The sequence below is a fragment of the Rhipicephalus sanguineus genome, chromosome 7 (assembly GCF_013339695.2).
Source record: "Rhipicephalus sanguineus isolate Rsan-2018 chromosome 7, BIME_Rsan_1.4, whole genome shotgun sequence".
Lineage (NCBI taxonomy): Eukaryota > Metazoa > Arthropoda > Arachnida > Ixodida > Ixodidae > Rhipicephalus > Rhipicephalus sanguineus.
The window spans coordinates 88425152-88450191 of NC_051182.1; the positions used below are offsets into that span (position 1 = coordinate 88425152).

A 25040-nucleotide genomic window follows, 5' to 3' on the forward strand; every position below is an offset into this window, starting at 1 on the left:
GCGCTGACTAACACTCCAAGGTTTAAATGCACATATATACCCCACAAAGTGGACGGGAGGATGACCGCCGCCGTAGCTCAGTGGTAGAGCATCGGACGCGTTATTCGAAGGTCGCAGGTTCGGTCCCTGCCGGCGGCAGGTTATCTTTTCGTCCACTTTACTTTCTTCACATTTATATTCAAAATACTACACATAACACCCCCTATACTTTCCTTGGCGTTATTGTCTGTTAGTTCTCATTAATATTGTGTCAAACAAAGAAAACGAGCCCTTAAGAATTATCTTCTTTCCTTCATTCATAGCAAGGGTCTCGTTCTGGCAGACTTGATGCCTTCAGGTAGTATGCGAGGGATTATTGGTCAGCTGCCAGCTCGTAAAAAGATCACGTGCTACGTGACGCCAGAAAGGCAGAAAAAGAGTGTTCCACACTCGCCGCCATGGCTGCGATTGGCGCTGACTAACACTCCAAGGTTTAAATGCACATATATACCCCATAAAGTGGACGGGAGGATGACCGCCGCCGTAGCTCAGTGGTAGAGCATCGGGCGCGTTATTCGAAGGTCGCAGGTTCGGTCCCTGCCGGCGGCAGGTTATCTTTTCGTCCACTTTACTTTCTTCACATTTATATTCAAAATACTACACATAACACCCCCTATACTTTCCTTGGCGTTATTGTCTGTTAGTTCTCATTAATATTGTGTCTAACAAAGAAAACGAGCCCTTAAGAATTATCTTCTTTCCTTCATATATCATCATTTTCACATATCCATCAAGTAAGGACATTTTCATGAAATACGTGACTCACATGAGATATTTTTATCAAGAACATCCAATGAAAGAGTTAGCGGGGGAGGTCATGGCACCCCTACCCCTAACTCACGCCTCTGATCAATAAATATTGAGTTGGCGCTGAATGCTAGTGTGCTGAGATACCTGTGAATGGACTTGAGTATATATAGTAATGCTGAAGGTGAGTAGATAGGACCATAAGTCGGCAACAAAAGGTGTAGCTCACTCGGACTCACTCAAGAAATATATTTTGCGCTTAGGGCTCACTCGGACTCAGGCTCACCAATATTTTCCTCAACTGGACTCACTCGGACTCAGACTCGCTAAAATTCTACTCAACCGAACTGACTCGGACTCAAACTCACCAAACTATTACTCACCCGGACTCACTCAGACTCAGGCTCACGGCCCGATCTGAGTCTGAGTGAATCTGAGTGAGTCGACTCATGAGTGAGTTCGCTGACCTATGCCCTTTACTGAAAAATTCCTACGGCGTGTAGCACGATACCATGCGGCGCATAAGTAGTAGGTTTCTAGTGTTTCGAATCACCCGTGGGTAATGCTCTGTAAGCTGAATGATTTGGAATAAGGCGTCGACCTTGCCCATCTATACCGTTAGCACAAAACAAGCACTGCACGCACAGGCAGTGCTTGTTCGTTCCCTCGTTGCCTCTTTCGTTCCCTCGTTGCTTCACTCAACCAAAGGGCGTTAGTATGCCCTTTCGGACCACCAATTTGGTTACCTCTGAGATTCTAATATTGTTAGACAAACAGTAAACAGTTGTTTCAAACACGAGCGCGAAGCAGTTGGTTCGTCGCCAACGAATGGGTGTTACGTTAGTTTAGAGAGCCGTGTGAGATCAGTACTTCCTGCGCCATGGTTCAGCCGCTTTCGCTCATCTTGCACTTTTGAAGCTACGGGCGAAACCTTTTCGCGCATACACGTTTCGTATGTAGCTGCACACATGGAACAACAGTATGGCGTAGACTGTGGGAACAAAATGAAAGGTGATTATGGCTGAGCTATCGAAAGAGAATTGTGAATGTTCAATGCACGCAGCAGCCCGTAATAAAGTAGATTTAAACTGTGCAACTTCTTGTTTTAGTCCTTGCGTGGACAATGGTTTTAATGACTTCTATTCTTGGACAAGGAAATTCAAATGCTGCGGTGTAATAGGAAGCAAAGCAGACGCAATAACAGATGTGAAGCGCGGAATATTTTGTTTCCCCTGATATTGATACGTAGTCTCACACATACTGCGACTGAGAAAGCGAATGTTTTTGTAGTTTATCTATGTCACCAAATTATACAGCATATCAGAAGGAAAAAAGAAAAAACTTGACTCCAGTGCGGTCGTTAAATTTATATAAATAAAAAGACGATGCTTCTTTAGCTACGACCTAGACAAATGAAAATCAGGTTCTTATAATACTGAAGTGCTGATACGAGGAATAGTCAAGTTTCTGAAGTATTTTTTTTTTCAGTATTGAAAAAGACTGGACGGCAATAGGTAAGGTTTCGTAAGACATGAGAAGGTAAAGCTTGGTAATGCGACCTATAAAATCGCGTGCTGCTTACTCACAAGCCAGCGCCTTACAAATCCCCGCAACTCTCATATTAGCAGATGATATTATAATGCTTGTTTGTAACTTGAAAATGAAGTGTCCGAAACGTAGGTGGCGGCACCGCTGCGTATCCAGAAATTACATTTTCCTACCAGAAACCATGCAAGAACTGTTCTTTCCTTGCTTTCTTTTTTTTGTTTTTTTTGTGTGTCTATCTATAATGTATCGATTGCCAACGCCGATGTAATCGAGTCACCGCCTTCGCAATCCCGGCCACCAGCTGTGTTCTTTATTTTCTTTACTCGTCCTGATCGGTTCGAGCGAAGCGTCCGCAAGTCGCTTCCAAGGGAAAAAGCCCGAAGGCTACCCGTGGCCGTGGCTGGTATCGTGACATGCGTCGTCGTTGCCACCTGCGCACGAAACGATTTCCTTCGGTGACACCTTCGGACGCGGTGTCTTTTTTTTCCGCGTGCCTTCAGTTATCTTCAGCGGGCGCGTGTATCAAGCATCCATCGTGAGCATGCGCCTGTTGACGGGCGTAAAAGAGTGCTCTTCACAGAAAAAAAAAAAAACTGCAGCGTGGCTAAATTAACAGATACGAAAGAATCAGGAGATACCCGTGGAACCTTACGGGGCCTAGAGCCGAGTCTCTCTCTTTTCTTTCATCCGCAACGACAAAAAGCAGTCACGCCGCCGCGCCGAGCCTATTTAGTTCGTCAAGAGGGACGCGCGTGGGCCTCAACATGAGCTGCTGTCTTAACGCAACTTCGTGCCCCTTGCCATGGCCTCCTGTCAGTCTCGAGCCCCATAGTGGGCCCACACTCATGATGGCCTTGTTGAACCTGCTGGTGCACGTTCCTTTTAACGACCTGCCTGTGCTGCGTGACTACGAGCTCGGTGAGCTGCGGCAGCAGTACGACTACGTTATCGGTGAGCAAATGATTTCTCTTGATCCGCATCGTATTCCAGAGCCGCGGTCGCATAATCAGCCGTACACTCTGGTACACCGCGACAGATGGGCGCAAAAAAAAACAAAACAAAAGCAGTCTAATATTGCACTCCAGCGTCTGGCTAAGGATCCGTACGCTGTCGATTAATTTTGTTGTACGTTGATCTCAAGAAAGCTAATATCATTAATAATATTCAAGAGTGTTCGGCAAGAGAAGGAAGTTGTGTCGTAAAAATAACACGCTCGCCTTCCAAAACGTCATTGAACTATGGTTCAACGTCCCGAAAGAGCTATGTGGGCTGTCTGGAACGTCCGATTGATTTTCACCACCTGGAATTGTTTAGCGTACAGCCAGAGAACTGCACGCAAGCGATTTGTAACCGATCACCTCGACCACGAATCCAACATTTTACCTTGTGCTTCGCAACAGAACGACACTGCTAGTGAGGCCCAGAGTGAGTGTCCCGTAGCAGTGCAGTGCCGCCATGCAATGCATTTATGTAAGCGCGCACTGACGTGTTTTCAGCGTAATGGGTACCACACTCCGCCAGCATTTTTGCGTTGTTCTATGATGCATTCGCAGAAGGATCGCCATCTTCATTTCTGTTGGAATAGCTGTTCTAGAGCGCAGCTCTTAGACGCCCGTCACGCGCGCACGCCCTTCGGTCGTAGCTCGTGCGCATGCAGGGCTGGCACGAACACGGCGGCTGCCTTCCATTGTCGTAACAGGGCTGTCGGCGTTTTGCTTGGTTCGGAACGCCTGCAATGCACATTGGTGTGTGTAGCACACGAGCGCTCGCAGTTTCTGTGGCAATACGCATACGCGTGCGTCGGGTTCCTCATCAGGGGGGGGGGGCGAATGTTCATGGCAGCGCCCCCTCCCTAGTAAGTCAATGTATAGAGCAGACTTTGCGCCCCGCACACTTATGTGACTATAGGGGAGGACGCCCCCCACTGCCACGCCCCCATGCGCACAACTATGGCAATCTGTCGCGAATGTTACATTGCCGTAACTACGGATAGCCAGAACTTCAAACACAGGTTGGCGTTGCCCAACACGAAGCTGCGCTCAGAAATCGCTTGATTGGCAGTTTCGATGGACCTAGATTGATGATCAAGTGGGGCATTAGTGTGGCTGTTCACATAGAAAAGATGGTCCATTGAGTAAAACTAGGGTGTTCCATAGAGCTTTCATTTTACTGAATGAAAGATGCGGTATCCGAAGAAAATAAGTATAGGCAGATCCCACGAAGTTAGTGAGTCGGTGTGCGCGAAGTGTTCGTGTGCCGGCAAGCTGAAATGATCCATTATGAAATGACGAGCTGCAAATATCAATATGGAATGCATTGTATTTTTTTTCCATAACGATAAACTTCGCAGAACAATTCGGACGTCAGCATTATAACGGGCAGACTGACGAGACACGGCTTCTTCGATTATGTATAAATACTCCCAGATACGATGGGACGCACGCCGAATATCATGGACAAGCCTGTCCCCAACTATTCTCATCGTAATCCTGGCTGAAGTCCCTGTTTCTCTCACGCGCTCTGAAACACGTGGCGGCGTATACCAGTGATGACGGGGGTAAGACCAGCTATAGTATATCATTCCTGTGTTTTATCCTTGCAGATAATGTGCGCACATGCGCGCTCCCGTGTTACGCAGTGTGACCACAACTATTGGCAGAGTTATTGGCGCTTGTTCGATACTAACATACGTACTAACATACGTCCGCTTGAGCGCTAGTGATAGAATTGACTCTATTCGCAACAGTATAAGCAAAGCTGCGGCAGAAAAGGTGATTAAACAGCTTGTCCTGACCACCCTGCACAGGGATATTGAGCTTTCATATTTCAGTCAAGCATGTAATTAACGTTAGCTAATATATATGTAGTTCTAATGTTAATATGTTAGCTAATATATATGTAGCGAAGTGCTGGCACGAGAGGAGAGCTCGCGCATGATGTGCAGAAAGGAATGTTTGCCTGACATATGGACATGCGATAGAGCGCTCGCTCCACTGCGGCGCTTGCTCTAGTATAAATCATGCAAGGTACCCACTTCGCCATAAATCATCGTCATTCATGCAAGGTACCCACGACGCCATAAATCATACAAGGTACCCACTACTCCATAAATAATGCATGGTACTCTTAGATGCGAAGACGCTTATGAACGAGGCCTGTCTCCCCGGCGTCGCGTCGACGTAGCCAGTGCCCCAGCCGATCCGGAGCGGGGGGCTCGCGAAGCCGAAGAGAAACGGGTGCGTTGACATCGCATTCTCAAACAAGCTGCAACCTTTGCAGCAAGAGCCATTAACTTTATACTTTAAGGACCACGAGGCCGTTATACTCAAGCGAAAACGTTCCCCTGAATTTAAAGTCAAATATGACGAGTAACAACATCAGGGGAACCTCGAATAGAAGGACCATGAACAGTGATGAAGAAAATAAAAGATTTACAGAAATCTAAGTCGACTCATGGCTGCTTCGCATAGCACTCAGGGTTCCCTTTAAGCTGTATTCTCACGACGGACGTGTTCGCGGACGGATTAGTCACGTGACACGTGACGTGATTCGGATCTCTCCGCAGCCAGCATTCACACGACAGGGGAGAATTCACGCTTCAAGCGAGGATTTCGGCATTGCTCCCCGAGGATCCCAACTGTGATTTGGGCCTCTGTCGTTTCACGAATCGCTCCGCGCGGACCGAAGCGGGGACGCGGGAACGGCTGACGTATGGTGACGTAGTACGCAATCCGCAGGCTCGAATCGCGATTTCGTCCGTCGTGTCAATACAGCTTTACGGGGAGATGGCGGGATTTTTTTCGACCATGCTGCTCCACAACAATAAAAATTAAGTCCTGATGACGTGTATATACAGTATTGCGTATTATCTATGATATTACTTTCATTGTACGTATGCTTCTACAGTGTAAATGCCAACTAGCTTTTTTTTACATCGTCATCCCCTGTATCTCATTGCTTAACACGGCTGCGTTAAAATGCATTAACACGCAGTAAAGCTTTCGTTTGGGCTAGTTGGTGCATTCTTGAACACATAATTAGGTTGCGCTAAACAACGCGGACGAAGAGGAGTACACAGGACGAGCGCAAAACTTCAACTGTGAAACGGAATAGACAAAGCAGCACAATATGAATAGACATCAGCCTGACACGTGCTCATAAATGACGACAAATCAACATAAAAAGCATCAAAAGGATACCGTACGTAGAAAAACTGCAGTGAAAACGCCAAACAAACCGTTGATTAAAATGTACTGATGAGCTAGTTGGTGAGCCATGATTTTCGAATAGGCAGTGCACAAAAGAGCAACGAACACGTACACAAAAAAGACGCAAACACAAGCGCTGTACTGCAACTGGTAATATACTGTCGAAAAACCCGGCTTATCTATGTGAACACGCACATGCGCTCTGACAGCAGTGGATGCGATGAGCACCGAAAAAACCCGTGGAAACCGCACAAATAAAGGCACAAAAAAAACAACAGAAAAAAACGAAAAACACGTGGTTCTCATAAAAAAGATTTTGCCACACAGCATTTGGTTAAATACCAAGGTATCGGCGCGCTTTTTCAGAGAACGCAACCGAGGCAACTGATACACTTAACTTTCCATTTGTCAATTTCTAAGGCCTCGATTACCTCTCTGGTTTCCTTCTTACGCTCCTTGCGCGCAATCTCCGTACCTGTTAAAGTGGGAGCACAGCCACAATCCCTACAATGGAAGGCCAAATGCCCAAAATCTTTTGCTGCAAAGTGGCGGTTGTGTTCAGTTAGCCGCGTGCTTATGCACCTACCCGTCTGGCCAATGTAAACCCTGTTACAGGTCAGAGGGATCTTGTAGATCACCTCTTCTGTGCATGCGACGTAGGGGTTGCGGTGCTTGATTTCACACGATTGCGTATGCGTCTTACCGCCATTCACCTTTTTGCACAGGCCCGACAATCGCACTGGTGCCGAGAACACAACGTCGACACCGGCTTTCCGGCCTATCTTTCGCAGATTGTGCGAAATGGTGTGCACATAGGTATCACCACCGTACGCCGGGGGTTTTTTTAAATTTCGATGTTGCTGAACAAGCGCTACAACTTTTGTACTGAAAACTTTTCTCTAGTTACTATTTAAAAAGTTCATTAAGCAACCTTTGTTAATTGCCGAACTTGGCGGATTGAAAAAAATTCTATACGAAGTGAGGCTCGCCAATGGATACTCTCAGTTTGAACAGCGCGCCTGTTGCAAAGGCGGCCGAAGCAGCGAAGGAAACTAGCGTGCTTGAAGTGTCGAGCTGTGACACTTGATAGTTCGCGCTCATCTTCTGTTTGTTCGTTTAGCAGCGTCCCTGAGCTCGGGTGACATCCGTGCGCGCCGTAACATGAGCGCGGACATCACGGTGAAAGCTTGAAACATTGCTCTTTCCCTCACCACGAGAAAACCGCGCGAGCAGACAGCGGAAGGGCAAGGTTCTCGCCGACGACTTTAAATGCGCCCGTCGGGCTCCTAGCGCCATCTACCTGGTAATGAAGAAACTCTTATTATCGCCTGCCGTCTCTGAGTCCGTCCAGCGGTAAAGGGTGTGTATATAGCGCTCGCTGTTAGCTACGTGGAGGATCTGCGTTTCATGGCGTAGCGGATAGCGCCACTCGCTGCGGAGCAAGAGGTCCCTGGTTCGATTCCGCGCTTCGGAAGCATTTTTCTGAATTATTTTTCTTTGGGGCTTTTGTATATATATATATACACATACTTATACATATACGGTGCATGACGACGGCGACGGCAAAATCCAGCCGAGACTGTCCATATAATTGCTATCGCAATAAAAAGTTACACGATCTCCCGCTAAAGTGGACCATGAGCCGATGCGAAGCCGGAGCACTTACAAGGTCGCTTTCTGTTGGCGTTCGTTGGGCATGCTACCGACCTCGCGTCGTGGAACGCGAAGACAACGCTAGGCGCTTCGTGTCTTCCCTCTAGCCTGGCCGTTAATTCTCACAGGGCGAGCGGGGAACGCGGTAGACAGGTGCGCGAGATGGGGGCAGCGTAGGAGAGGAGAGTAGGGGAGGGGACCACCACTACCGGTTTGAACTCCGCCATAAGATGCTTCGCATATAAACTACATCTTCCCGAAGGGAATTCTGAGGTGATGCGAAGCATCGGAGGGAGGGCGGTGTTCCGTTATTTTAATTGCGTAGACGAAGGTGAAACGGTTAACAATGGCCTTTATTGTGCAGCGTCTAGTACATCAGGGGACGAAGCTCAGGGTCCGCAGCTCGCTTCGAGCATTTGCGCTCAGCGTCTCGAGCCCTTCGCTGCGCAGCTTCGTCTTCAGTGGACGTAGCGTTGCTGTTAGTTTCTGGGCTTACGCTTGCTTGCGCCAACCCACTAAATGACGGGACTGCTGCTTCCATCACATTTCATCGGAAGCATCAACGGAGTCAAGCGGTGTGAACAGAAGGCAAGCGCTGAACTGAACGCGCGTAGCGCTCTACCCGCTTTATATTCACACTTGAAGGAGAAGCGACTAGAGAAGGAGAGTAGCGCATGCGCCGCGAGAGCAGAAGCGAGAGTGCAGGAGAAGCGCAAGCAGGTGCTGGGAGAGAAGTGGAGAGAGTAACGCGCGGCTGTTGGAGAGAGGAAGGAGTTTGGGCATGGGCATTGTAAGTGCGGACGCCGACGACGCCGCGGTACATGCCGCCGCTATAAGATGATTCGCATCTAAAATATTCTGAGGCGCTCTATATCACTCAGAACTATTGTGCACTAATTGTAAACGCGTAGCGCCTATGCTTAATTTTTTAATACTTGGTGCTATTTAGCTGAAACACCCTGTATGTGCACACGCACACATACCCTACTGAAAATTCCTATATATACAGGACCCATACATATGATGCTATTGGATGCAGGTCGTATAGGGGATACGGCTTATAGGTGATACAGGTTTATAGATGATATAGGTTGTATAGGTGATATAGGTCGTATAGGTGATACAGGTAGGTTGATTAAATGGGTGTTACAGGTGATATGGGTAACATGGGCCGAATCAGCGGTTTGGGTCACAAATGACGTGCAGCAAAGGAACATATTGATAAAGACATGCCAGTTTATGAAGCGTGTAATAAAAGCAAATATATACAGCAATTCAAGCTGTAATGATATCTCGCAGCAGTCTAATTATAAGAATGTAAGAATTCACTGTTACACTTACTATATACTTGAAGAAAAACGATCAGGCAAGAATATTTGGTAACTGATTATTTATTTAAATCTTTAAGCATTTCCGCAATAAAACGGCACCATACACGCACATGCACAGTGATGCAGATGCTGTGATTTCTTCATTGTGTAAGCTGCAGCGGACCTTCAGTGTTCTGTAAAATGTTCAAGTCAAAATGGAAAACACAGATCTATTAACATCTACATTTATTTTTACGAAAACTCCAATAGGGACGAATGTCATCATTTAGTTGGCGTAGCGCCTGTTTCCGAATAACCAGGGCAAGGCCTGCCTGTAAGAAATACAAAAAAAGAGAAAATCTTGTCATAAAAATAAAATAGCTAGAAGAGGACGGTTTAATAATGTAAACAACAATAGTTACGTAGTTGCATACTGATACAACATCCAACGCACAATACTCTTTTTCAGTTTTCATGACTTTCGAGTGGAACGTACGAAGGCAGTGAAAATGATAAACTTACCTTCAATGATGATCAACAGAGGCGCGTAGTTTGGAGATCCAGCAAACACAGAAAATGTTGATGGCACATCATGGTGACGGTATCTGTCTCTGCAGCTTTGCAGAAGGGAAGCTGCGATGGAGTCTTGCATGTGGGCTGAGGTGTCCATTTTTCCGCAGGAAAGTTGCGATGCTGGGTCTGGTGAACAACCGTTCCGCCGAAACAAACTTCCATGTACGGCCACAATTGCAGCACATGAGCGAAGTATGTTCTTCACTCTTTCGCTGATAGCCTGTCTCGATGTCCACGAAATCAGAGCAAGAGATCGCAAGTGACGAACACGATCCGCACTCGTGACGCTGGTGAGCAATTCTGAAGAAGAAAGTGCGGCGCGGAGGGATACACAACAAGAACTAAAGCGACCGTCAGAAATTTACACTGGTGTAACTGTCAATAAATTCTGCGAAGCTTATTTGTGAACTATCAAGTTTTCATGGCGCAATATTAGCACCCTATAAAATACAAATTGATCTTTTCGCGCGTTATTTTCGCTGTGCAGCGAAAGTTTGCGACATACGTTCTCAGAATTCTTCCCCGCTCATGGTCTCGCCACGTGCAAAGACTACCGCCCGCGACTTACCAGACAGGCGAGTTTCGGAACAATAGGGCGCGCCTTTTCCCCCTACGGGGGAGAGCAGCTTAAAAATGCACGACCGTTGAAAGACGCGTTCGTCGAATCCGCATTCTTTTCGCGTAAGCCGGCTACCACGACGTGTTTTATCGCCATTTTTATCGTACTTCTCATGAATAAATAGTGATAAAATATTAATAATGAAGACACTGCCTGTCAAAGCATTGAATACACATTCCGATAAACATTGAATCAAGGGTATTTTTGCAAATTTTGGAAGGCAGCATTTTAGCGCATCATTGAAGCAAATGCACGTGTCGCACTTGACCGCGACACGATCCGTCTACACAGTTCAGAAACACGTAGGCCGCACAGTCAGTGCCTGAAAGCATATGCTTGCATGCAGTTTTATGTAATACAATGCTGCTCCACTGAGTGCTGTAACTGTATCCTCAAGTTTGGTTTATGCCTAATTCAGGACCCTTATTAACAAACGTGTCTTACAGAAAAATGGAAAAATATGCGTAAGAGAAAACTGCAGCCAATAGTGGTGCTGGCCATGTGACACGCACGCACACGCACACGCACACACCCACACACACACAAACACACACACAAAAAAAAGTTTTGTGAATTCCACCCCAGAAGGTAATGTAGGTGTCAACATCCCTCATTGAGAGCGCTCAATACTAGGTCAATTAAATGTGTAGTGACCGTGGGTCTATTAAAACCTTCTTAATGTATGTAAATTAAAAATAAAATGAGTGAGATTCAACTGAATATTTCAAGCCTAATGTCAATTCCATGTTTATTGAGGGCACTCATTAGAAGATGCCGTTTAAATGACCAGCTATTGAGTCAAAAAGGCCTCGGTTCGGGGTCAATTGACACGCAAAGTGCATTTTTGTAAGGGGTGCGCGTGCAAAAAGATGTTGTAAGAGGTGTAGATGAAAGCGGATGATTATGTGCTGCACTGCCACTTATTTGTCATGAAAAAAAAGCCAGCTGGTTCGAGAGCTAGATTGAGATGAAAGGGAATTTGAAAGATAATATTGAGAATTAAGTGCTGTCCTGCCACTTACACAAAGGCGAACCATTGATCAGGAAGAGGTTATGAGAGGTTTGAATGAGAGCGGATGAAAGAAAACAACTCCTGTGTTGATCCTATATGCCGCCATATAGGTCATGGGCGGCCCTAATTGTATCCTATAACCGCCATATGGGTCCTCTGGAGGTCCTATTTGAGTCCTATATACCACCATATGGGTCCTGTCTAGGTCCCATTTGGATCCTGTTTGGATCCTATATACCCCCACGCGGTCCTATACGATTCCTATATTTAGTCCTGTAAGTCCTGTATAAAACCATACGGATCCTGTATGAAACCATATAGGTTTTTTTCAGTAGGGTACTAACGGACGCAGGAACGTACATAAAGCATGGTTGGAACCCCCTCCCAAAAGAAATTCTGGCCACTCCCCTGTTCGTCACGTGTGGCACATCTCGCATAAGGCGTCATTCACACAGCCGTGAAACGCTCCGTCAAGTCACCGCCACGACAAAGAAACGCACAGCAGGCGCGACGGGCCAATGTACAGGTGGCCCAAAAGTAATACGGAGCACGCGAGCTGTGGTCAAACGGGGCGAAACTGCATGCCAGTGATCTCCATCAGAAGATGCGCTGCAGATGGCGAGAGGGCGTCGGCATGTCCGGCTGACCCATCTCAATATTCTGATGCTCGCCTTATTGCCGGCTCGAGCGAAGGTGCGCTGCTACCGTCACTGCTCGTATTTCCACGCTCCAAGCGGAAAGGTATACCTTTCCACTTTGAGAGTGGTATTCCGCTGTAGGCGGACGTATGTGCTATAGTCTTCAAGAAGGGCGGTCGTTCTGCTTTCGTAGTCTTTTTGTCCATTTTTCCCCTCTAAGCTGGACATAAGCTGGCTTTGATGGGAAACTTTCATGTCAACAAGGCTTCCGTACGGAAGCCGAAACGTCGTTTTTTACTGTTATAAACCTTTTCATTTTGGTCGACGTTTCTTTTCGTTTTTCTTTTTTCATCGTGCCTCCTCCCGAACCTACGATTCATCATCAAAACGTCGATACCGTTTGTTATAGTTGGCAATTTTAGTGTAGCAGAAAAACCCTGCCAAATGTGCGGCAACGACAGAGAGCTACGCGGGTCAGGTCGTAACTAGATATATATGCGCACTTATGGTGACGGTTGCCAAACATCAGCTGTCGTGATGGTGCTTGGCTAATGCCAACTAGATTGCAGCTTTGGCTTTCCGTTCTGATAACAATATAATAAAAATAACATATGTACTACTATCATCAGCAAGCTATTGTCCCGTGGGTGGGACGGTGACGAGGGCTGCAGCCAGATTGGGAAATGCGAAACTCTTTATTCGGGCGAACTTGTGCTCGGCAAATGGAAAGTCAAATAAAAGCAATTCCCGCTGTACACTGATAGCGGAGAGAGCAGTCGTCGGCCGTCGACTAATCAGAACATCAGTGGAACGCGTCGTCTTTTATACATCAGCCATTGAACCTTCCGGCGCTATCACTCGTGCACAAGGGGAGAAATTCGGCCTTGTTGGTAAGACATTAGGAAAAATTTGCAGCGCAAAATAACACAAGGACGAGAAGGGAGGACACAACACGTGGGCTAACTTTCAACAGAAAGGTTTATTTCAACCGAAGCACCAATATATACAGAGGTGATGCTCAAACGCTACAGCCAGATGTCATGCGCAGAGAAGTACTTTTTGTCATTATGATTTTAACAGGAGACGTGCAGGTTACGAGAGCACTCAAACCTTGTAGAGAAGGGTAACGATGGCTGGCTCGCGATGCACTGCAAAGCTTGTGGGTGCGCCCCGGTTTTTGAGAGCACCAAGGTGTTATTGACTAACCATGATGAACTAACGAGACTAATAGTAGAAGCCGCCCAAAATCGCAAAGTTGGGTAGCGATTGTGTAAGCACGCCGTCCCTGTTCCTGTCAGAAAAAGAATTGCATTTTTTGAACGTGCCTTAATTTTGTGGTTGGTACGCATATCTTCTATAAAAGGACATAAGAAATTTCACTTCTGTTGAAAGTTAGCGCGCGTGTTGTGTCCTCCCTTCTCGTCCTTGTGTTATTTTTCGCTGTAGATTTTTCCTTATCACTCGTGCTCGCGTAAGTTCTCGAATAAAATTGAGTATTCTAGTCCCGCGCGCAATCTTAACAGAATGATCTCAAACACTCGCGAAGCCTCCCCAACATTGCTGCGCGGTCTGCGCCGAGCGTTGCTAGCAGCTTTCGTGGGTGAAAGCCGAATACATAAAAATCAAGCTATATACGCGCCTGGCACTATTGTCAACCTTGGATCTTTTCCGCAAAAAAAATACGCCAGTGCACGGTTTTATAGGCGCAATGGGCAGTCTGAGTGCTTGGTAAGCCCACAATATTACAACGATGGAACACTTGCTTGAAAGCCAAAAAAATACCGCAAAGGCAGCTACTTGCAGACTGTCTTGCATGAAATTTATTCCCGCAATGCGAGGCATCTGCCGTGGCATCAGCGCGGGGGAGGATAGGAGAGAAGGCGACCGAACACCTCCGTAAAGGAGAGTGGGAGTGGGAGAGTAGGCTAATAAAATGCTCTGTTGGGCGTGTTGGTTCATTCTGTAATAGATTGAGCGCAAATGGACGGGACACAAGAAGACAAGGCGACTACACGAGCGCTCGTGTAGTCGTCTTCTCTTCTTGTGTCCCGTACATTAGCGCTCAATCTCTTACAGAGAGTAGGCGCATACGCAGTGGAGCGCGGACACCACCACCGACGCCGGACACAACCCCAAGCAAAAGCTGCTTCGCATTTAATAGTTGGGGTGGACCTCATGGTGTACTGCGCGCCATGAGGCAGGTAGAAATTGTACGTGACCCTGCATTTTTTTCGCTGTTTTTCATTTTCTTCGGGTGTGATGTGCAATTCCAACCTGATGACAACCGCAGGCGGTAGCTGCGGTTGTCATCTCCAAGGTCGTGCATCGCCAAGGTCGTGGCTAGATCCTTGCCGCTCTGGCCATAATCGGATGGTTTACTGTAGGCACGCCTGTACCTTTCAGAAATGTTGTGTACTCTGCCGGTTGGCGCATTCTTAGACCATAATCTAACGGCGCATAAGACGAACTGAATTAAGGTGCAGAAGAATCTTGAAAGTTCATTCGTAGAAAAGCAGTTCTGCGGCGCGAACAAACGAGAATGAGAAGACAGCGCTCGTGCTCCTTTCGTGTGCCTCTTCACGTCCTTGTGTGTTCTCGCTGCTTACGCTTTATTTGAATTAAGAAGCGCCTCTTCAGCTGCCATCACTTCTTCCTCTGATAAGCGCTCTTCAATAAGGCGTCAGTGTACATGTACTTCTTTGGACGTTAAAGCAAGCAGGAAGATAAATGTCATTCCGCTGAGCCTGACTACGAAGCAACTTAAATCTGCACATTTTTTTCGGCCTTCTGTGTGCATTTTTTGTTGTCCCTTCCTTATTGCTCCGTCATTTCTTTATGCACAGTGGGTGGTGGCTCCGCCGGCTGCGTCATTGCCAACCGACTCTCGGCAGACCCCAGAGTCACGGTGCTTCTTCTAGAAGCCGGAGGACTGGAGACTGCTTCGCGCCAAATTCCGGCTGCTGCACCCTTCAACCTCCGAGGTCACGATGACTGGGACTACTGGACCGTTCGGCAGAAGAACGCCGCCTTGTCTTACCGAGAACAGGTAGGAAAATCTGTGCGACGGAATCCGTGCATCAAGTAGGATGATTCTGCATGGCGGAATGCACGTACTATGACACCTATTGACGTCACTTCCCAGGCTTAGAAGATACACCGATCCAATTCACATGAATGCTGCTCTGGTCATGAAAATGAGAATCTTTGTCACATTCTTCTGGAATGTGTAAATTATGTGCATGAAAGAAAAAAAATTCAGAAATAGCAAGTTTGGACAGTTGCCCTCTCAAATTACAAAAAAAAATACATGGACCCTGGCCTGAAAAGCGGCTACAACGAAAGGCGAACATCTTCCTGCAGGTCTTCTTAGTGGACGCTGTACTAGATAAGCGCTTGTGATTGGCAGCTATGTGTGCCTGTATCAGGCCCGTAGCCAGGAATTGTTTTCGGGGGGGGGGGGGGGTGATTTTTCGCTCACAACCAACGGTTGTGAGCGAAATGTGAGCGAAAAGATGATGATTTTTCGCTCACAACCAACGGCGCCGACGCCGACGGCGGAATTTCTGCGATACGAGCTCTTTAACGCTATCGCGTTAAAATGTGTGCGCGTAAACGTTCTATTGCAAAGTAAACTGAAACAACCTGCCCATTGCCATGTTATTTTCATTTGTTTCTGTTTGCTGTATATATATTTTTTTGCTTGTTCACATTAGTTTTTGGGTATTCATTTTGTTTGCGCTGCAGAACCTATAAAACTAGAGTAGCCGAGGCGACATAAACCTAAACTTCTCCACGGCAAGCCGGTCAGAAGGAAACCTCGGCTCACCCCTTAACTCTGCATAAAAGCCGACGACGAGCTCTAACATACGGTAGTGTGCGTGTTGCCACGTATACGCTCAGCTACACGTATATCCGAAGTAGCCCAAGCCGCTTGAGTCGCTTCTTTCTTATCCTTGTAATCATCTACCGATCAACATGTCAGAAATTCATTTCTCATTTTTTAGAGCGCCCTTCTTAGGTGCCCGTTCCTGCGCTGAGCGGCGTCGGCGACGTAACCGATAGAACGAACGAGGAAGAAAGAGAGCAAATGCGGAGCCTGTCGATATCAGGAGCCACTCGCCTCTAACATCGCTTTCTTCCTCCGTCACGGGCGCGGGTCTCTCGGTCGGAGATCGTACGCATGCAGGGCTGGCACGTGCACTGCGGCCGGCTTCGCTTGTCGTAAGGGGGCTGTCGGCGTTTCGGTTGGTTCACGACGCCTGCAGTGTACAGAGTGGTCTGCGTAGCGCTGGAGCGCTGGCAGTGTCTGTGGCAATATGTGACAAATGTTACATTGCTACAACTGCGGATAGCCAAAACTTGACACACAGTTGGCGTTGCCCCAACATGAAGCTGCGCTCAGAATTCGCATTAGGCAGCATCGTAGTCGTCGGTGAATTTTTTAGTCGAATACCCCTTCAATGTCCATCCTTCCTTCGACGACGTGCGTACTGTTATCTCTCGATGTTATGTACAGAAATACATGGCGATCGTTAAAGTTTGCAGGACTGTTCAACTGATGTATAAATCAAGAGCCGGTTGTACATTGGGAATAAACAATTACCCACTGTACCCATTTTGTGCTAAGTAGTAGGAGGAGTCATCTTCTTTTTTTTTTTTTTGCTTGGGCAGACACGAGTTCAGGTAAGTGAACTAACAAAACGCCGACTACCGAACTCCGTGCAGTAGCGTCTGTGGCCATAAGCATACCATACAACTGAAGGATGTAGTATGAACATGTGCACTTTATAGTATGTCTGCACTGCGGCCATGCTGTCAGCCCGGAAAACCTCCTCTCTGCGGGGCTGGCTCGCATTCGCATCATTCGGATTTTGACGTCCCCACAAAAACTTGATGCACGATTGCTTTTCGAACAGGTCGAGCAGCAGTAGAGGCCTGCTGGTTAGGACGAGGTCAAACACTGGGACAGATTCTCATGAATGCAATAGCGCTTCGTGTTGCGTGTCCGCGTTCATCTGTCCATGTACGTTACGGCGCTGTTATCGAACACACTTCCCAAATAGGAATATGATTTTATTCATATATTCCCAGAAATGCTTTCTAATACTCGCAATGTTCTTCCCACCTGTGTGCAGCGGTTCTCCATTGCACGTGGCAAGGTACTCGGGGGCAGCAGCGTCTTGAACTACATGTACTACACGCGCGGCAACCCACGTGACTACGATCGATGGGCCAACGAGTACGGAGCCAAGGGTTGGGCGTGCGAGGACGTGCTACCGCACTTCCGCGACATAGAGGACTATCGTGTGGAAAGTCCAGATGGTGAGTAGTCCGCAGTACGTGTTCCTGAGAGAGGGGGAAAATCTTGATTAGGAAATCAGCCAGTGCTGGTCGGGAGAAAGTCTACCTCCGCCGCCGGCCCAGACGCCGGCCGGAATCCTTTGAGACACGGCAGCAGCTAGGGATTGTTTGATGATGCTATGCTGGACGTTGGGGTCTGGGCTGCGGAGCAGGGCTCCCAGGATTCTGGTGTGTGCGAACTTCGTACAGAGCCGGATGTGTCCACACCATGCGGACCAAATTTGCTGCCTCATAACAAAAATTGCACTGTGACCTGAATACTTCTGGGTGCCGCTTGCTGTGGGGTTGACGCTTGTTGATGCCGATAATGATGATCAATTACGCCTGTGCGCTCCGTAATTTGTGGCCCTTTAAACCAACCACTCGCTGCGCAATTGACATGTTTTGAGGTCTGGTGCGATGCTACGCCTCTGCCACGCAATATTAATGGCGTTATGGACACACCTCGCATACATTACGTGACATTCGTATTGGGCTTATTTTACCGAAGTAGTTTCAAAAACGGGCGTGGCTCTGTGCTGGGACACCTTCTTGCCGCGAAGGTTCAACCGAATTTTCAAACTGAAGGTTCATATTTCTTTATTTGCATTTATCTCGAATATCAGTGTCCCCCATAATCAAATACCAACTCGCCCAACAGTATTCTTCCACTGTTTCTCTTGCCTTGCACCACTAGTGCAAGCTACGCTAACTTTTTAGACTCTCATAACTGTTCCTTCTCGTTATTGGTATCGTTAACACACCAATCTCATGGACATCTTGTATGCACTCTATCCGCAGTGTTATGCGTGACCGCCCTACAAGTTTCGTATTTTTCCCATAAAAGGAAAGTCTGAAATCTGTTTCTCACCTTGCGAATGTGTGTGTGCGTGTGTGTTTGCATAGTGGTTTTGATTATTTGTAATTTATTGCTTGTGTTTAGCTCAGTATCATGTAGCTGATTTAGGAATAACCGGCTCTACCGCTACTTTTTACGTGTTTACGTCTATACGGAATTTCGGCTGTCGCAGTAAATGAATTCAGAGCCCAAGAAATAGCTGCCATTTTGTGCTTTTTACCTACACCTACAGATTATCATCATACCGGTGGCGAGGTGCCGGTCGACTATTCCAATACCACAACACTTCTGAGCCAGCTACTTGTGGAAGCATGCAAGCAAGCTGGTTTCCCTTATGTAGATTTCAATGGTCCCACGCAGACGGGTGAGTAATTCCTTGCGTTGCTTGTGCAAAATCTGACAACCCAAGAAGCGGGAGGGCACACTTGCTAACCACTTCGTCTCAGTGCTGCTGATGGTATCTTTACCTAAGCAGCGCAGAAGTTAGCATTAACAATTTGGAACTGTTCAACAGCAGTGAGGTAACGCGTGTAGTCGCTGAACTGCTTTTTCATACTTCCTGATCACTGGTTTTCAACACTGCGTGTTGACGCTGTAATTGGATAAGATTAGTAATATGTTTACATTTGGTGACCAGTAGGAATCCTGAAAAGCAATATCTTTTGGCACGTGCGTAGGCCCTATATTTTGGCGATTTTCCAGCAACTCCACGTCCACGCATTGAGACATTCTTGCCATACGGTTTTGTCATGTTGTGTCTCAGATTTTGGTCATATGCGATATTCGCCATTGACTGCCGTGTAGTGCAAATGACTGGCTCTTCCGTAATTCCGATTAAATGTAAGCATCGAATGTGCAGCTTGATTGAAGATTATACTAGCAACAATCTTCCGCATGTTAACAAGGGTACATCGTACCAAACACCACCACATTACACGGCCAGACTCGTCTATAAGGACACTATTGCTTCCTATCACGGTGCGAGACAAACCTTGGGGCTTTTTCTAGTGCATATGGCCACGACGCGCTGCAGGCTGGTGTGCCACACGCTTGGTGGCGTCATCTCTGGAAGAATGCGGCAACCCGCGCCGCGATATCGCTGCCTCTGGCAGTGCGCCGTTTACTTGGCCACAGCTGCCGTTCAAAAGAGTACAGGCTTTGCGGTGGCGTTCATAAAATCTAGTGTATGGTGCGCATCTGCCTCTGGAACGTTACTATTCCAAATGGTAAATAAGATTTCGGCGTACTAGAAGTGAGAGCTTCAGTTATAATGTGACCAAACTCTAAGAACTCTGGAGCAATATATTGGTACGCGTGCTTGTTTTCTTTTATTTCACGTGGACCGCCTTTTAACAGCGGAGCTGATTAAAGCTTGAGGTTGTGCCGGTCCTCGTTGCAGAAAACACGGCGAGTGTACTCTACAGAAAGCGGGTTTGTGCCAAGCAGCTACTAGCTTAGCTAGCCATGCATAGTATAATATAGCAACACGGTGAGAAAGGGAAGTCAGGGTGATTAGGAAAGAAAGGAGATGGTTACACATTGCATAGCCTCGTATAGTGTAGTTTGACAAAGAGCATTGATAACCAGGCATAGTAGTGTAAACCAAGGGTGAGGAGGACTGATGTAAGGTTGACGAGGAGGGAAAGGAGGAGGTGAGAGGGTAAATCATAGCATAGCCATGTGCAGTACAGTGTATAACATAGCAAAGGGTGAAAAATAAAAATGACGATGAGGAGGAGTGATGCGAGTGTTAGAAGGAGGGACATAGAGACAGGGCGATACAGAAAGAGATAAAGAAAGAAGGAACGATGGAAGAAGAAGAAGAAGAAATAACTCACTCTGTACTCGCCAGGGGCTGGCGCTTGTTTGCCAGCTCGGCTGTTTACACAGATTTCGCAGACGTGGAAATGGCTTTAATTTTTTTTTCAATTTCTTGTGAAGCGCTTTATTCCTCGGCGCAGGCCGAGCTTCAACTTACATGCTTGCCTCGCGAATGGCGCCTACTGTTGTACAAACGTTGCATGTCGGACCCGTGTGTTTGAGCACCTTCCAGATTGTACGCACATCGGTGAAAACACTAGAGTTTACTGTGACGCATCTATAAAAACTGACGCATTTCGCTGCCGATTACTTTTTCGACTACCGACGACTATACTTGCCGCTATCGTTCTGCAATGCGATTCGCTTGCTTTGGTGGGCACAGCTTGACCCAATACACAGCTCGACTTTCAACGCCTTGGATTCTGCTTCCTTCGTCGTCACGACCACGTGGCAATATATGGTAATTTGTTTGAACCGGATCGGGGGGGGGGGGGAGGTGGAAGGCCGCTGATAACGTGAACTAAAAGCTTTTCAGGCCTCATTTCCACCATTGTAAATGGTTCAAATTTAATATAGTGTTCACTACCAGCGTAGAAGCTACGAGCTCTCAGTGAATGGTGTGCTGCAATAAACGTAACGTGCGCTTTTTAATCCATCCATACATACATACATACATACATACATTCATACATATAATCTGTGGGTATGTATAAATTAATGCTTCTATTTGTCTTCGACCAAGTGCGCTACTACTCTATGCTTTATCATTGTAATGAATACTTTGTCGAACTACCTTTGTCGACTTCAGCTCTCACGTGGGCAAAGGGGCTGAGGTCTTTCTCATCTGCCCTTCAATTGAAGCTTAGCGGAAAGAGGAAGCAGGAAAGGAAACAGATGTTCTATCTGTGCAACAGTTTATTAGGAATACCCACAAACCAGCTTGTCAGTGCACTCAAGTGCTCCAATTGGAAGCTGCAGGCTAAAATTAAACCATCTCCCGCTAAAGGGTCCCGGGAGGCGATGCAAAGCAGTTTCGGCATGTCGAGCCCGCGTTTCAAAAGGGGAGTGAAGAGGGAAAGTGGGAGTGGAGAGAGAGAGGGTGAGTAGAGGGGGCGCGGGAGTGGAGAGGAGGTGTATGGAGAGGGCTTGCGCATGCGCAGTAAGGGTGGTAACGCAGCACACCGGATTGAACTCCGCCATACGATGCTTCGCATCTAAAATCTAAAACTCTGACAGGTCGTATGCACTCTATCCGTGCACAGGCTGTTCTCGACTACAAACCAACGTGGCTGATGGCGAGCGCGTCAGCGCAAGCAAGGCCTTCATCCAGCCCGTCGTCAGTACGCGGAAAAACCTGCACGTCGCCCTGTACAGCCAAGTCTCCAAGGTATACTAGCAGCGACAATTCTGCGGTTTGCACTACTCTTTGCAGGAGTCTTCCTGCGCTAAATTTGTGTAATTCATGCGCATTGCGTAATTCATATTCAGAGAGTCTCAGCCGAATATCGGCGCAGAAACCTTAATTTGCGCGTTGATCGTGAAGGGGCAGTATTCGTTGTTAACCATGTTGCAGTGTCGTTGTCCGATTATGCGTGATCAGTTCCGCTCGTGGTTCGGTATGGCATTGCAGGTGAACTTCGATGGCAAGCGTGCTGTAGGCGTGACATTCACAAGGTATGGCAAGCAGCAGAACGTGTCAGCAGGGCGAGAGGTGATCATGTCGGCAGGAACCATTGGGTCCACTCAGCTCTTGCTGCTCTCGGGCGTCGGGCCCAGAGAGCAGTTGGAGCGGCTACAGGTAGGCATTGCGCTTAGCCTACACGCAACGTGTTTACGAAATATAACACGGCCAGTTCTTGATGCATGTAATCTGGACAGCACATTGTCGGACCTTAATTGAACCATCAACGTGTATTGTGTTAAACCTTATGCTACAGCGGTCTGTTCTGTGCTTTTGACGTGGCATTAATTTATATATGTAGACAGCGAGAATACAATCAATAAAAGCAGGGGAAAAGTAAAAACAAAACAGCAAAGAAGCAGCCAGATATGCAACAAAAACAGCATATCCACGGAGTGAATGATGATGAGTGGGCGAAGCTGCGGAGGTTCATCGGTAAACCGTGAATATTCCGTGAATTCTGCCCAGTACATCATCACCGACGTGAGATCGGGCGCGTTTATACTAAAGGTTCGATGAGTTATGACGACTTGCAGCTCACTTTTATTTTACATGTGCGCTGTGAATTTTCATTGTTTAGAAAACCATTGCTTTAGAAAACATCTGGCGTCTTTCGTTAAGCAGCTGGCGTCTTTTCGTTTTGCTTTAGAAACATCTGGCGTTCTTTCGTTTTCCTTTTACAAAACATCTGCCGTCTTTCGTTGGTTTATTTCATCAATCAACGGCGTTTTGAACAAAATTTTTTTTTGTTTAATCACGCACACGAGAAATCTCACCAGACACTACCTTGGAGGTAAAGAATGGCTGCTAATGGGAATGAGCGACAGAAGAAGTCGGCTTTTGGCTAACGCTGCGAATTTTTTATTGTTCAACAACGCACAGGAAAAATCTCCCACCGGCACCATCTTGGAGGTCAAAGCGTAAGACTGATTACGCACTACGACTACGACTACTACGACTACGACTACGAGGGACGAACGGGTGCCGCCTTAAGGAGCTTCGCCCCTAATAAAAAAGAAAGGGAAACACTGGTTCCGGAACAAAAAGAACACAGCTAAGACTATTTAGAGGGTTTAAGAAAACGGTCTTCATATCAGTGGACTTCCTGCAAGAAGTAGAAAATGCATCAGGGTTAATCCTAGCAATACGATGAGGCAGCTTATACCATTCGCGAACTGTTTTGGGGAACAAAGCCATCCTGATTCGGTTTATTTTGCATGTTGACGCTTTGAATTTAGAGGCGTGATCAAGACGCGGTGAGACGTAATCGGGAAGGACACACGGCTCGCGATTAATACCAGTTTTGTTATGAAAGATACTGTGGAGAAATTTAACTCTAAATATCTTATTCCCTGATGAAATGATTTCCGTATGAGGTTATCTTTATCAATGGAAATACTAAAATTGCGGTTACAATTGGCATGAACAAATCGCACAGCAAAGTTCTGGATCCTATGGGCCTCATGTATGGCCACCTGCCGCCAAAGGTCCAAGACGTGACAAGCATATTCCAGAACTGATCAATTTTGGGCTCTCACAAGGGCTTTATAGCTGTAAGCGGCAACTTGGCATTTCTGCAAAAACAATCCAGCACTCTGTAAGACTTTCTGGTAATGTAAACTATATGAAGACGCCAGCATAAATGTGAGGTAAATGAACACCAAGGTATTCGTGCTCGAGAACTTTCGCCAATGCAAGTATTTAACATCGTAACAGCTCTTTTTTCCTGGCAAATGACGCGTACAATAAGCGCCAAAATTTTTGAGACCACGAGACACGAGAAAAAGCTGAATATTCCCGCTACTTCGGCAGACAGCTCTGAATTTAGATTTAGAATGAGGGACTAAATCAATGGCTTTACTGAAATCCACGTACAACAGTCAACAGTGAAACCATTATCAAGGGCAGGGGTCGGCAACATTTTTAGGCGGAGGGCCATGTTGCATGTAGTCGACACCCCGGGGGCCGCATTTCAAATTAGAGGTGGGAAGTGGGGGGGGTTCTTGGCAAGAAAAATAAAACAATGCCGCTATCATGTCGCCTCCATCAAAATGCGACTGCTGCAGCTGGGATCGACCCTGCCTGCGAGTGACTGAAAGTAGAGATCGAGACGACCGATTTGTCTTTTTCTGACAGTCAGCACGCTTTACCTGGCCCAGCGATTGTCTGAAATTTTCAGGCAAATAAATAGATGTGGCTGCATTATCAACTAACCGCTTTGATGTTGCATCGTAATCGGGGCGTAGTTTTGCCCCAAAACTATAATTGGTCTCTTTCCTTGCAATACTGCCGCGCGCCCGGCACCTACAGGTCACGAACGGCCTGGGCGCTCTCAGCGTGACACACCATTTTTTAAAGAAAAGGGGTGAGTGCAGAGTTTTCAACGAGCAAAACTCAAGGTAATGAGGGGATTAGTGTTGTAGGGCAAAACGACACTCTAATTTTTTTTGTAGTGTATAATGATTTTGATCTCTACTACGACGAAGAAAGAGGGTTGCGTTATGATTAAATTTCTTGACCTGTACGTGTGGTAGACGGGTGATGTCCACATAAAAGGCCGTCAGATATTCATGTGTTGATGGTCAACTTCTTACAACGACCAACACCACAACACTGCGTAGATTCCGGTCGTCGCCGACCTTCCAGTGGGACGCAACCTGCAGGATCACGTGGGTCTCTTGATTGGCGTTCCCGTCAAGACTGACGTCAATGCCGGAATTCCTCCCTTTAGCTTGGACGACATAGCGCAGTATGCGCGCAACCGAACCGGTAAGTAAGCAGGCCCCGAGACTCGTGACATATTGATTAAACTGCGACCGGAGCCATGATGTCCTGTGCTTTCACGCACTTACAATCTTTTAAGCAGGGGTCTAGAAAAGGCAGCTTACGTTGTCTATGTCGCTCCTGTCAAAGCTGTGTCGAAATGCTATCTCCCGCATCTGTAAGCATTTTCTGGTTCATGATAGCTAATTTACTATTGTAAACTTTTCTT

The 25040-nt window shown here is 46.9% G+C and overlaps 1 protein-coding gene across 1 annotated transcript in view; it reads left to right on the plus strand.

The window, feature by feature from the left end:
- Positions 1-3038: 3038 nt before the first annotated feature.
- Positions 3039-25040, plus strand: part of LOC119399582 (L-sorbose 1-dehydrogenase) — a 31263-nt gene continuing 9261 nt past the window's right edge. Inside the window, exons 1-7 of the mRNA XM_037666385.2 lie at positions 3039-3285; positions 15191-15393; positions 17483-17669; positions 18779-18910; positions 21630-21754; positions 21998-22165; positions 24670-24817. Of these exons, the coding sequence (XP_037522313.1) occupies positions 3099-3285; positions 15191-15393; positions 17483-17669; positions 18779-18910; positions 21630-21754; positions 21998-22165; positions 24670-24817 (1150 nt within the window). The 5' untranslated portion in view covers positions 3039-3098. The remainder of the gene's footprint in view (positions 3286-15190; positions 15394-17482; positions 17670-18778; positions 18911-21629; positions 21755-21997; positions 22166-24669; positions 24818-25040) is intronic.